The following is a 14,604-nucleotide window of genomic DNA, read 5'->3' as shown; positions in this document are numbered from 1 at the left end:
GATTCTTTTTTTTTTTTTTTTAAGATTTTATTTATTTATTTTGAGAGAGACAGTGAGAGAGAACATGAGAGGTGAGAAGGTCAGAGGGAGAAGCAGACTCCCCATGGAGCTGGGAGCCCGATGCGGGACTCGATCCCGGGACTCCAGGACTGTGACCTGAGCCGAAGGCAGTTGCTCAACCAACTGAGCCACCCAGGCGCCCCTGGAATCCAGATTCTGTTGTGATTTTGGCTTTTATTCCGGAGTAAGGTTAGTGTGCCATTGTATAGTTTTCAACGAAGAGTGGTGTGACTCCGCTTGTGATTTAGAAGAATCAGTTGGGCCAATGTGTTGATAACTGACGACATGGAGGGCAGAAACAGACTATATAAGAGTCTGTTGCATTAATCCAGACAAGAGATTATGGTGATTCAGACTAGAGTGAAAACAATGACAGTACACAAGTGGTTAAATTCAGAGTACATTTTGAAATCAGAGTTCATAGGATTTGCTGACAATTTGGATGTGGTGTGTGTGAGAAAGGGAGCTCAAGGATGATGACAAGGTTATTTGCATGAGCAATTGGAAGGGAATGGTGTTGCCATCAACTGAGATGAGGCTCAGGGCTGCATCCAAGTGGAACTGGTTTGAGGGATGGAGGCAGATGACAAGACTGGTTTTGGACATGGTAAATTTAGGATGCCAGATGGGCATTTGGACTGCAGCTATAAAGTTGGAAGTCATTAACATGTAGAGGATAGTTAACTTATCCTCATGAAACTAGACATAAATGATGTGGTAACTGGGCGTCAACAAGACAGGAAGGTAGCTGAAAACTAACTTTACCTATCACAACTTTGACTGGTACCAGCATTGCTGGTAATAACCCAGTTCTTCTGATCTAATTTGGGACCAAAAGCAATACTTCTCAGAGTTTTGGGGCCAATATATTCTTTATGAAATAATAGACATTCAATAAATATTTCTTTCCCTTTCATACATTTCATCATTTAAAGGGCAAGGCAGCTTGGGGAGCCTGGGTGGCACAGTCAGTTGAGTGTCTGACCCTTGGTTTCAATTTAAGTCATGATCATCATGTCATGAGATCGAGCCCCAAGATGGGCTCTGTCTGTGCTGAGCACAGAGTCTGCCTGAGATATCTTGGCAGTGATTCTCTCCTCTCCTTCTGCCCCTCCCACTCATGCTCTCTTTCTCTCAAATAAATAAATCTTTAAAAATAAATAAAGGACAAGGCAACTTAAGTGTATTATGTCTGCATTCAGCCTCTTAACTCTTCAGTAGTGTTGGTTTGGGGGAAATATGAATGAATTACATTCACCAGTCTTATTAGAAAATGTTAAGTAATTGGGCTACTAAAGCATAACACAAAATGTAGGGTGCTGTTTGGCTGAATGTGATAGCTGGGGAGAAAAGTCAAATGATAAAAACAGAAAACTAGTCTATATTCTCTTGGACACTGGGAAATAATAGCACCAATGATACAGAATCTGTCAAACAAGTAAAATATTTAAGAACTTTAAGATTTTTATTTATTTATTTGACAGAGAGAGATCACAAGTAGGCAGAGAGGCAGGCGGAGAAAGAGGAGGAAGCAGGCTCCCTGCTGAGCAGAGAGCCTGATGCGGGGCTCGATCCCAGGACCCTGAGACCATGAACTGAGACCAAGGCAGAGGCTTTAACCCACTGAGCCACCCAGGTGCCACAAGAACTTTAGATAGTAATGGGCACATTGGACTAACCTGAGCATGCCTTAAAAAATTCTGATATCTGGATCCTACCCCCGACCTGATTTATTTATCTCGTATGTGGAATCAAATAACAGCAACAACAACCTGAACTCATAGATGCAGAGAACAGTTGGTAGTTACTAGAGGTGGGGTGGGGTAGGTGGCATGGGTAAAGGTGGTCAAAAGGTACAAACTTCCAGCTATCAAATAAATAAATTATGGGGGTTTAATGTATTGGATGGTGACTATAGTTAATACTGTATCATATATTTGTAAGTTGTGAAGAGATCTTAAAACTTCTCATCACAAGAAAAGACATTGTGTAAATATGTGTGGTGATGGATGTCAATCTAAAAAAAAAAAGGAAAAGAAAAGGTCCTTAAGACAGCAGAGAATAAACAGAATAAATGAGCCCTCTCTAAATCATGCAAATAAATCCCTGGCATAATTTATTGTTAGATGCATGGCAGCTGTTCACCTGGTCATTTCTTTGTAGCATAAGTGGGCTCAAATTGGAAACAGCTGTGATGTTATGGCAACTGTATTAGCTTGGAGTAAGAAGACTTGGATTCACACCAGTTCTTTTGCTCATTAGCAGACTTAGGATGGCCAATTCCCTTAACCTTCTTGAAACTCCAATTTCTATCTCCATAGAATGAGAATAACCAAATCTGTCTTGCATGGTTACTATTAATATTTTAAAAAGCTAAATATGGGAAAGTAAATGATAAAGAACTATTTAAAGATATTAAAGAATTATTATACAAAAGGATTTTTCTTAACTTTAGAAGTCACATAACAGTATAAAATGCAATAATGTCCTAGAAGTCAACATATTTCTTTTTCTGTATTTTTTCCTACTGCTTTAAAACATGGAACTCTCGGGGGGGGGGGGAGGTTGGGGTACCAGGTGGTGGGTATTATAGAGGGCACAGCTTGCATGGAGCACTGGGTGTGGTGAAAAAATAATGAATACTGTTTTTCTGAAAATAAATAAATTGGAAAAAAAAAACATGGAACTCTGTATACAGTGGGTAATGAATGCTATTGAACTTATCATGATTTGGAGAGGAAGTGTTATTTTGTATTTATTTCCTATACAGTGTGTTAATATGTGAAAAACACAAACTTTGGACTCAGGCCTGGATTTCAACACAGATATTGTCTCTTATTAGAAAATTGGCATCAGTAAACATGTTTTAAGACTCAGGTTTCTTTTCTCTCTATATTGGGGATAATAAAATTTAGTTTTCAGGGCAGGGTTACTGTGTGAGGTTCAAGTGTGAAGTGCCAAAGATAGTAGTGGGCAAAAAGTTGCAGGAAATGTTAATTCCATCATTCCCTCTGAAAGTACAATAGTCTAGGGATAGTAATTTAAAAATCTGAGTAGTAATAATTCCTCAATTGCTAAAAATTCTTAAATATTTTACTTGTTTGGGAGATTATATATCATTTTAACTTTTTTTAAAAAAGATTTTATTTATTTATTTGAGAGAGATCACAAATAGGCAGAGAGGCAGACAGAGAGAGGGAGGGAAGCAGGATCCCTGCTGAGCAGAGCGTTGGATGCAGGACTTGATCCCCAGACCCTGGAATCATGACTGAGCGAAGACAGAGGCTTTAACCCACTGAGCCACCCAGGCGCCCCTCATTTTAACTTTTAAGTGCCCATTTCCTCACCACGAATGCTTTAAAAAGCACTGCTTATTTTTTATGTTTTTTCAGATAATAGAAAAGTTTTAAGTTTACACCATGGATAACACCAAGGAAAAGAGTGGAAATTACAAAGATGATCTTCTGCTTAGAGTGGGACTTAATGATAATAAAGCCGGAATGGAAGGATTAGATAAAGAGAAGATTAACAAAATTATAATGGAAGCCACAAAAGTAAGTTTCTTGTTTATTTTGCTATCACTAACTTGGTAGCTTTTTGCTTTCTGTTTAAAATAAAATCAGTAAGTTTTAAATATCTTTTTTATTATACTTTTTAACATTTTAATATATCTTATTAAAACAAATGGGTATGGAATAATCTCCCTTCTGTTCTGTTACTTGTGCTTTTGTCATCCAGTTTTCTGCATCACCTACACATAATATGCATGTAAAAGCACAATAACATACATGTTCTTTTTTCATCCTTTTTCTTAATAGGAGAATATTGTAATTGTGTTTTTTGTTTTTGTTTCAATTAATGTAACTTGGAGGTCTTTCTATATAAGTAAAAATGTTCATTCTTTTTTATGCCTGCGTGTGTGAATATAACAAAATTTATTGAACCAGTCAGAATGTTTAATTATGAACAGTTAAGTCATTTCTAGTCTTTTGTTTTTACCAACAATACTACAGTGAATAAATTTGCATTTTATAACATTATATGTTTGCAGGTAAAACAATAGGTTCTAGAAGCAGAATTACCCTACCAAACACAGATAGCAAAAAAGGATATATATATGTGTAATTTTTATTATTTGGCCAGTTGCCTTCCATAATGGATGTATCAATTCAAAGTTTCACTGCCAGTACATGTTAGTATATTACCATGGTGCAACTGTGCCAGGATAGTGTGTAACTAAGCTTTTGGATTTGCCAATCTTCAGTAATGTAGTGTAGCATTAATTTGCATTTCTTTTATGAAGAGTGAGATAGTACATCTTTTCATATATTTAAAAAGCCACTTGTATTTTCCTTTTTTGAAAACTGTCTCTTCTTGTCCTTTGCACAGTTTTCCATTAGATTATTGTATATCTTTTGACTTCGTTTATGGGACTTTATCCTGTGCAGAAATTATTTTGTTTGCTTTTTTTATATATACTTGAATTAGTCAACTACATAGGCTTTTCTCCAAGGTCCTAAATGTTTCTTCTAACATTTTTTTTGTTTCATTTGTATATTATGAACTATCCATGTAGAAAGGTGTAATATTTAAGAGAATATCCTTATTCTTAAGAAATGCATGCTGAGGGGCGCCTGGGTGGCTCAGTGGGTTAAGCCGCTGCCTTCGGCTCAGGTTATGATCTCAGGGTCCTGGGATCGAGTCCCGCATTGGGCTCTCTGCTCAGCAGGGAGCCTGCTTCCCTCTCTCTCTCTCTCTGCCTGCCTCTCCATCTACTTGTGATTTCTCTCTGTCAAATAAATAAATAAAATCTTTAAAAAAAAAAAAAAGAAATGCATGCTGAGGGCACCTGGGTGGCTCAGTGGGTTGGGCCGCTGCCTTCGGCTCAGGTCATGATCTCAGGGTCCTGGGATCGAGTCCCACATCGGGCTCTCTGCTCAGCAGGGAGCCTGCTTCCCTTTCTCTCTCTCTCTGCCTGCCTCTCTGTCTACTTGTGATCTCTCTCTGTCAAATAAAAAAAAAAAAAAAAAAAATCTAAAAAAAAAAAAAAGAAAAGAAATGCATGCTGATATTTATAGCAACTCACTTTTAAATGATTTAGCCAAAAAGAGAAAGAGGAGCATGTATGTGTGTGTGTGTGTGTGTGTGTGTGCATGTTTGTGCAAGTGCACATATAGGAGTGTATGTATGTGCTTATACCTAGGAGTAGTGGGAGAAACTAAACGTAGCAGGAATCTAGGTGAGGACATATGGATGTTTAGTCTACTGTTCTTTCAGCTGTTGGAAAATTTAGAAATTCCAAAGTAAAAAGTTGAGGGGAAGATAATATTTTAAGTGTTTAACATAGAGATATATTTTAAAAGTAAAGAATTGAGATGAAGTAAGCAAACAAAATATATGGACTCTGGATCTTAGTTTGAACAAATATTTTTGGAACATTTAAGGGAATTTGGATATGAGAGGTATACTATATAGTATTAAGGAATTATTGTCAATTTTATTAGCTGTGAAAATGCTATTATGATTACAAAATGGCCTTATTTTTATTTTTTTAAATTTAAAAAATTTGGCAAGGGGAGAGAAAGAGCACAGGCGAACAGTGGGGAGGGGCAGAAAGAAGGGAAAGAGAGAGAATCTCTAAGCTGGCTCCATACTTGGCTTGGAGCCCAACATGGGGATCGATCTCAGGACCCTGAGATCATGACCTGAGCTGAAATCAATTTAACCAACAGCCACCCAGATGCCCAACAATGACCTTACTTTTAAAGATACATAATAAAATAGGGGCTCCTGGGTGACTCAGTGGGTTAAGCCTCTGCCTTAGGCTCAGGTCATGATCCCAGGGTCAAGGATCATGGGATCAAGCCCCACATCAGGCTCTCTGCTCAGCAGGGAGTCTGCTTCCCCCTCCCCTGACTGCCTCTCTGCCTACTTGTGATCTCTGTCAAATAAATAAATAAAATATTTTTTAAAAAGATACATAATAAAATACTGTATAGAATAGTTAAATGTCATTATATCTGTAATTTACTTTAAAACAGTTCAGTTAAAAAATCAATGAAGGAAATTGGACAAAATATTAGTTGTGAAATCTCAGTGATAGTTTTATGTATTTGTTTACTACTCTGTTTCTGTTTGAGGCTTTTGTGGAACTTTGACCATAAAACTTAAAAATAGGAATAAAACCTATGCTGTTAGTTTTCATGTTAAGAAATAGAATATTTAAGTGACCCTAGATTTCCCTATCTTTCCTCTCTCTTCTCTGTGTTCCAGTAACACTTATTAAATAGTTCATCCTTTTCTTACTGATCTGTAGTGCTTTCTTCTATTCTACTGGGTTATTTGTTTTTATATCTTAATGAAATGATCTTACTTACAGTACTTTATAATAAGTTTTGATAACAGCTAGGTCAAGTTCTTTTTTTGCTCTTTGTTCTTTTTCAAGAATATCTTAGATATTTTCAAAACTTTGCTCTACCACATAAACCATGTGGGGGTTAGGATCACTTACCCTTCCCCTCTCCCACACACAGTTGAAAACCCATGTACAACTTTTGACTCATCAAAATTAATTGCTAATAGCCTACTGTTGACTGGAAGCTTTACCAGTAACATAAACAGTTGGTTAACACAAAATGTGTGTATTATATGTATTACATATTATAATAAAGTAAGCTAGAGAAAAGAAAATATTATTAAGAAATCTTAGAAAATACATTTATAGTACTACACTATATTTATTGAAAAAAATCCATGTATAAGTGGACCCATGTGGTTTGAACCCATGATGTTCAAGGTTCAACTGTATATACATATGAATCATAGAACAGTATACACATATCATCTGATTGACATGATATGCCTTACATATATTTATGTATTAATATATTGAATTATTTATATTATTAAAATATAGAATGTATTATTAAAGTAATATAAATAATTTATATATTAATATATTAAAGTATATATTTTATGTAATATATTATTTCTCTAATGTGGTGGGATAGGAAGTTCATCATAAATATCTTTTTTAATGGGTATTTTCTAATTGTTACTGCTTCACAACAATGCAGTTTACTTCTTTAAAACTTTTATTAGAAAATTTTAAACATATACAAAATTAGAATATTAATGTGAATTCCTGGGTAATAATCACCCACCATCAATAGTTAATCAACATTTTTGTAAATATTGCTTTATCTATGTTACCCTCCCTACTGAATTTTGGAGGTAGAGATTGGAATATTTTATTTATTTCTTTTTTTAAGATTTTATTTATTTATTTGTCAGAGAGAGAGAGAGAGAGAGAGCACAAGCAGGCAGAGCAGCAGGCAGAGGTAGAGAGAGAAGCAGACTCCCTACCAGGCAAGGAATCCCACGCAGGATTCAATCCCAGGACCCTGGGATCATGACCTGAGCCGAAGGCAGCCGCTTAACTGACTGAGCCACTCAGTCGTCCCAAGATTGGAGTATTTTAAAACAAATCCCGATAAATTAGACAAATTTCAAGAAATTTATAATTTTTCTAAAACTGACTTTAAAAATATGGAAAATTTAATAGACCTTTAATAAGGAAATAAATTTAGTAATTAAAAATCTTCTCTGTACTCCCCTAGCAAAAAAAACTGAGTCATAATGGCTTCAGTGATGAATTTTATCTAACATTTAAAGAAGAAATAATACCAGTATTCCACAAGCCCTTCCAGAAAATAAAGAAAGATGTAATGCTTACAGACTCATTCTATGACACCGGTATCACCTTGACACCATACCCAGACAAGCAGAAGATTATAGATCATTGTAAATATAAAATTCCGCTTGTGTTACCTCCCTCTCTCGCTGTGTCTCTCTCTGTCAAATAAATAAATAAAATCTTAAAAAAAAAATATGGAGAGACATTACATGTTCAAGAATGAGAAGATTTAATACTGTTAAGAGGATAGTTCTCCCCAACTGATCTGCAGATTCAGTGTAATTCCCCATCCAATTTCCAGGGGCTTTTTTTTTCCCCTGCAGAAATTGATTAACAGACCCTAAAATGTATGTGAAAATGGAAAAACATGTAAAATAGTCCAAACTGGAGCACCCAAACTGGGTGGCTCAGTTGGTTAGGCCTCTGCCTTTCGTTGGGGTCATGGTTCTAGAGTCCTGGGATCAAGCATTGGGCTCCCTGCTAATTGGGGAGCTTGCTTCTCCCTCTTTATCTGCTGCTCTCCCTGCTTGTGATTTCTCTCTCTCTCTCCCTCTTCCTAGTAAATAAATAAAATCTTTAAAAATAAAATAAAATAGTTTTGAAAAGGAAAATCATGGTGGTCTTTGACTTTCCTGTTTTAGAATTTACTATAAAGCTATAGTTATCAAGACAATGTGGTACTGCCATAAGCTTGGACATATTGAACAATGGAGCAGAATTTAGAGTCCAGAAGTAAATCTTTGTATTGATACTTTATTGATTTTTGACAAAAGAACCAAGGCAGAAGAATAGTCTGTTTAGCAAATAAACCTGGGACAACTGGATATCCACATGCAAAAAAGATTAACTGAGACCCTCGGTTGCTATTATATACAAATTGAACTCAAAATTGAGTGAAATGTAAGAGCTCACACGGTAAAAACTTCTAGAAGATAGGAGAACATCTTTGAGACATTTGGTTAGACAAATGTTTTTTGTCTAGACAAGCATTTCTTAGGTACAACAGCAGAAGTGCCATCAATAAAAGAAAAAGTTGACAAGTTAGACCTCATCAAATTTCAAAACTTTTGCCCTTAAAAGACACAATTAAAAAAGAAAATGATAAGCAACATACTAGTGTAAAATATTTGCAAAATATTTATCTGATAAAGGATTTACATCCAGAATATACAGAGAATTCTTACAAATTATTTATAAGACAACCTAATAAACAATGGGCAAAAGATATAGACATTTCACTAAAGAGATAAGAATGGCTCCTAAGCACATGAAAAGATGTTCAGCATCATTAGTCATCAGGGAAATGCAAATTAAAACCACATTGAGGTGCCATTCACACTATTGTAGTCTAGAATGGCTATGAGACAGACAATAATATAACAATATAATGTTATATTATAGTCTAGAATGGCTATGAGACAGACAATAACAAATGTTAATAAGGATATGGAAAAACTGGAACCTTCATACATTGCTGATGGGATTGTAAAACGGTTCAGCCACTTTGGAAAAGAGTTCTGGCAGTTCCTCAAAAGGTTTAGCATGCAGAGATTCCACTCCTGGGTACCTATGGAAAGTGAAAACATGTCCATGCAAAAATGTGTATATGAATGCTCATGGCGGCATTTTTCATTAAAGCCATAATGTAAAAATAATCTGAATTTCCATCAACCTGATGGACAGAATTAGATGTTATGTTTAGTGATGGGATGATAGGTAATTTTCTAAGAATGATTGTCTACATTTTCTTTAATGGATAATGTTAAATTTTTTTAAATCCTTTATTTTTAAAATTTATTATTATTATTTTTAGAAAAGGTGGGGGTAGGGGAGAGAATCTTAGCAGGCTCCATGCTGAGCGCAGAACCCAACACGGGGCTCGATTTCACAACCCTGAAAGCATGGCTTGAGCCAAAATCAAGCGTCGGATGCTTAACCAACTAAGCCATGCAGGCGCCCCTTAAGTACTTTTTAAGTAAAAGTGAAGAGATAGCTGATGACCCAAATGACTAAGGCCTTGGGTATGCCCCATGGATCCTGTCTAGGACACATTGTTATTTTTGGAGTAACATATCCATACTCATCTCGAAGAGTTTGTCCTTATAAATACAGCTTCAACAATTCTAGGTAACTATAAAACCATTTTGCCGGCAAGGAAATTGAGACATAGAACGATTAAGTAGTTTTAGGATTCCCTAGTTCCTAGTTAGTAGTTCCCAGTTAGTAGTTCCTAGTAAGTAGTGGTACTAAGTTTTGAATTCAGTTATTCTGATTCTAGTCTGTACGGCAGTGATGCTTTCCATCTGACTCTTTTCTTATGCTTTTTTTTTTTTTCTTACATAGGGGTCCAGATTTTATGGAAATGAGCTCAAGAAAGAAAAGCAAGTCAACCAACGAATTGAAAATATGATGCAACAAAAAGCTCAAATTACCAGCCAACAGCTAAGGAAAGCACAATTACAGGTATTAATTTAGTTGTTAAATAAAGTGGAAGCTGGTAAAACAGTAATTGATAGTTAAAATGCATCATGGTCAAGTCATAACTGACAACAAGGTAATATGTAAATGTTCATTGTATTGTAAGGGATAAAATTTAACAGAGGCTTATACTTTGTTAAATATTGCTCTACTCTTTTATATCAAGACCCCATACCAAGGCATTGTCACCTCCATTATACAGAAGAGTAAATGGAGCCTTAGGGTAAATAACTTGCCTAGCTTCAGAGCTAGGATTTAATCCAAAACTTGTGGTTCTTTTTTATTATATACATATTCTGTAGCTAGAAAAAGGCCACAGGGTAAATGTGGCATGTTTTCTTCAATTTTACAAAAATGATCTGGAAGAATATGTCAACTAATTAAATTAGAAATTTAAAACATAATTGTGTTGTACTGAAACTAGAGTGGATTGCCAAATGTACATGAATTTTTAAGATAAAACACCAGACTTCTAAAAATTTGGAGGCTTTTGGCTTTTACACCATCTCTGGGAAATAAATACTCAAGAGTTTCCTCTGGTATTTAAAACTATTTTGGGAGGAAATATGCAGCTTTGCATAGGGCAAAGCTGCAGGACATTGGTTAGTAGATGGAGAACTCAAAGTAGTCAAGCTTCTGCTAGTAAAACTAAAGTTTACTTTTATTTTTTATTTTTTTAATAAAGTTTACTTTTATTTTATTATTTTCCATTATGTGTTGTATATTTCCAATCATAAATAACAATAAACCTAGTTATACATATATTACTTTTTCAATAGGCTTTCTTTCTAATTGTATCTGTCATGTAATATTACATGGTATAAAGTTTACTTTTAAAGACAGATTTTAGGGGTGCCTGGGTGGCTCAGTGGGTTAAAGCCTCTGCCTTTCGCTCAGGCCATGATCCCAGGGCCCTGGGATCGAGCCCCACATCGAGCCCCACATCGGGCCCTGGGATTGAACCCCGCATTGTGCTCTCTGCTCAGCAGGCAGCCTGCTTCCCCCTCTCTCTCTCTGCCTGCCTCTCTGCCTGCTTGTGATCTCTGTCAAATAGATAGATAAATAAAATATTTTTTTAAAAAGACAGTTTTTGCCCTCTATCAAAATTTGATTCAATTTAACAAAGCACTTTAGACCATTAATAATGATAAAATTATGTTAATATTCTATCCTATGTTAATATTTTGCAGCAATTCTTCTCATGATAGAGTTCAGAAATCATAAATTTTGTGTCTTTTTTTATCAAACTATGTGTCTTTTTTTCATATATACTCTCCTAGAGTGCAAACTAATTTTTTTAACTTATGTGTTAAGTGGTCTGCTATCATGACAAAAGATCACTTGCCTCAGTCTTTCAAATTATCATTTAGTGCATCATTTTAAAGTTCTCTTTGTGCTTTAGTCATTTAGATCTACTATATCGAGGTACCAGAATTTATTTACCTTATCCCACCAGGGGTTCAGGTTTTTGTTTTATATATAACCTTTTGATAATCATTCTTATCTATGTATGTTTGCACTCTTGTCCTGTTATTTTCACCAAAGATGATACAGTTTTACATTTTCGACATACTTGTTTTTAAAACTAGATTTTATTGATTTTATCAGTCTCTTAGTTTTTTCTTGTAGTGTCCAAATATTATTCCATGGTTATTTTAGTGTGTCCTTCTTAGATAATAAAAGAGAAAGCATGTGTTCTCTCATATTAGCCATTAATATTTCATTCTTATTGGAATTGCCTTTTTTATTCTATTAATATATAGGCTAAGTTGCTGTAACAAGAGACTCCAAAATACAACGGTTCAAATCAGATAAGAGTTTATTTCTTTCTCATGTAATAGTAAGTAGTCTCAACTGATTGGGTGGTTCTGCTCACCATAGTAATTTTGGGACCCCGGTTCTACATCGGGTTGTTCTAACCCTAAGTGTTATTTATTCTTAACCTGGATTGACAGAATGGGATTATCTCTAGTCTATATTTCAGCCCCCAGTAAGGAAGAAAGAGCGAGGGGAAAAAAAAAAAATTAAAGGCGAGTAATTTGCTATTCAACAAGTGAAAGAGAAGTTGCACATATTACATCAGCTCACATTCTTTTGACAAGAATTTAAGTTTCATGGCCACACCTAACTGCAGGAGAAGCTGTACAGAATATTTTCCAGCTGGGTGACCATATGCCCAGATATAAATCTATTACTATGAAAGCAAGAGAGAATGGATTTGGGGGTTCAATGAGCAATCCAAAATAGTATCCTCTGCCTGCATTTCTAGAGGAGTTTATATATCTTTCTCTTGATTAATACATCTTATAAATTTAAAGACTTTTTTCCTCTGCCATTTGCTGTAAATATTTCCCCAATATGTTGTTTGCCTTTTAATCATGCAGGGTTTTTTTCCCCTATACAGTTTTAAATGTTTATGTAATCAAAACAGCAGTATTGAAAAACTTTTTTTTTCTTGGCTTTTGTATTGAAAGCATAGAAAATTATTCCTTACAAGCAACCTATAGGTTCTTTTAGTATTTTTCTAGATTTTGCTTGTTTTTAGTCCATTTTGAGTTTGCTTTTGGTTTTGTTTTAGAGGTAAAGAGAGGGAGAGGGGAGGAGTGAAAGATGGAGAGAGAGAGAGGGAGAGAGAATCTTAAGCAGGCTCTCTGCCTAGCATAAAGACTGAGACATGGGGCTCAATCTCATGCATCTGAGATCATGACCTGAGCCGAAATCAAGAGTCAGAGGCTTAACTAACAGAGCCACCCAAGCCCACCTAGAATTTGTTTTAATGTAAGGTGTTAAGTACTTTTTTTCTTAAATGGTGAATATTACATTTTCCCTAATAGTATCATTTTTTTCTAAATGGTGATTCATTTGTCCCAACAGAATTTATTCAATCTTGAGTCCTTTCTCCACTGAATTGAAGTGAGGTACTCCCATATACGAAATTCTCATTGTATTTGGATTCGTTTCTGGATTCTCTCTCTTATTCAATTGAATCTTTTCCTATATCAGTACCATGCAATTTTAGTTATTCAATGATAATAATATACTTTAATATTCTCCTTCACTATCATTCTTTAAAAATTTTTTTCTCATATGTTGTTTCTTTCAAATAAATTTGAGCATCATTTCAACAAGGTAATATCCCATCTGTCTATAATATTGTTTTTAAATTGATATTAATTCTTGGCAATTTATTTTTAGAACTTCTTTTTTGGTAAGTTTTATTGATCTATACAAATATCTGTAATAAAGTTTGGGGTTTTTTTTTGTTTTTTTGTAATAAAGTTTTAAAGATAAAATGCATATGAATCATGCAATAAAATAACTTTTTGCTATTGACTCTTTTTAAAGTTCATATCCTTAAATATACTAATAATTTGAAGGATTAGAAAATACCATATACTGTATAACAGATCTTCACATTTTGTTACAATTTTAGTTTACTATTTCTGGGGAGACTCTCTGACATCTTTTGCAAAGGGAGTGGCAGGAAATATGTTCTATGTTGATTGTTAAATTGTTTCATTTGTTGAACTTCCTTTTAAAGAAATTGTATAAATGGGAGAGGATTAAGGAAATCCCAAGGAATCAAAAAGATCTGAGAAAAAGAGAGGTTTTCATGGGAAATGCATTCTGTTCTAGAGTCATACAATTTCCAAATAATAGATTTTATTATGTGTGCTGTGATGGTAGGAACTATTATTGCTAGTCAAGATGTGGTAACTAACCTCTGTTGGCATGAACTCCCACAGTTTATTCAGAACCTATTCTCCTCTCCACCCTATCCTCATTAGACTTGCTAAAGATGCAATCATTTTTATAGCTGCCAAAACATCTTGTTATAACATGGGGTCATAAATTGAATAGACAACCATCCATGTTGTATTAAATGGCAACTACGCAGCAAATCAGTGCATTTTGACCACTTTAACAGTTGGTTTTATGAACTCAGTTTTCCTGAACAATTTTTAGGGTAATTATAAGTTAAGAAAGTGAAAAACAGTATTTCTGAAATAATCTCCTGAATGTAATAAAAAAGGGGATTTTTAAAAAGTAAATAAAACATAATATTGATATAAAACACACTATTGGAACTTGAGTGTTAAAGACTTTTTAAGATCCATTTTAGGGAAGCATCATAAAATAATGGAAAGAGCACAGCCTTTGGAGCAACTTGCTTTACAGGTCTACTGCTAAGGTTTTCCAGCTGTGTGGCTTAAGACAGATTACTGCATCTTACTGAGGTTTAGTTTTCTCCTCTCTAAAATGAGAATAATAATTAGTAACTCAGAATTATTTTGACCCCTAAATGAGTTAACATAAGAAGTTAACATAAGAAGTACTTAACATATTGTATAACACATATGATATACTCA

General features: G+C 34.8%; 1 protein-coding gene across 3 annotated transcripts in view; it reads left to right on the top strand.

The window, feature by feature from the left end:
• The window catches only part of POLK (DNA polymerase kappa), a 67,434-nt gene that overhangs the window by 20,850 nt on the left and 31,980 nt on the right, over positions 1-14,604 (top strand). For all 3 annotated transcript variants that reach the window (XM_044266911.1, XM_044266904.1, XM_044266921.1), the window contains 2 exons: positions 3,453-3,614; positions 10,100-10,219. In XM_044266911.1, the coding sequence (XP_044122846.1) occupies positions 3,480-3,614; positions 10,100-10,219 (255 nt within the window). In that variant the 5' untranslated portion in view covers positions 3,453-3,479. The remainder of the gene's footprint in view (positions 1-3,452; positions 3,615-10,099; positions 10,220-14,604) is intronic.

The sequence above is a fragment of the Neovison vison genome, chromosome 1, assembly GCF_020171115.1.
Source record: "Neovison vison isolate M4711 chromosome 1, ASM_NN_V1, whole genome shotgun sequence".
Lineage (NCBI taxonomy): Eukaryota > Metazoa > Chordata > Mammalia > Carnivora > Mustelidae > Neogale > Neogale vison.
Note: the sequence above shows the minus strand (reverse complement) of the source record. Positions and strands in the feature narration are given on the sequence as shown.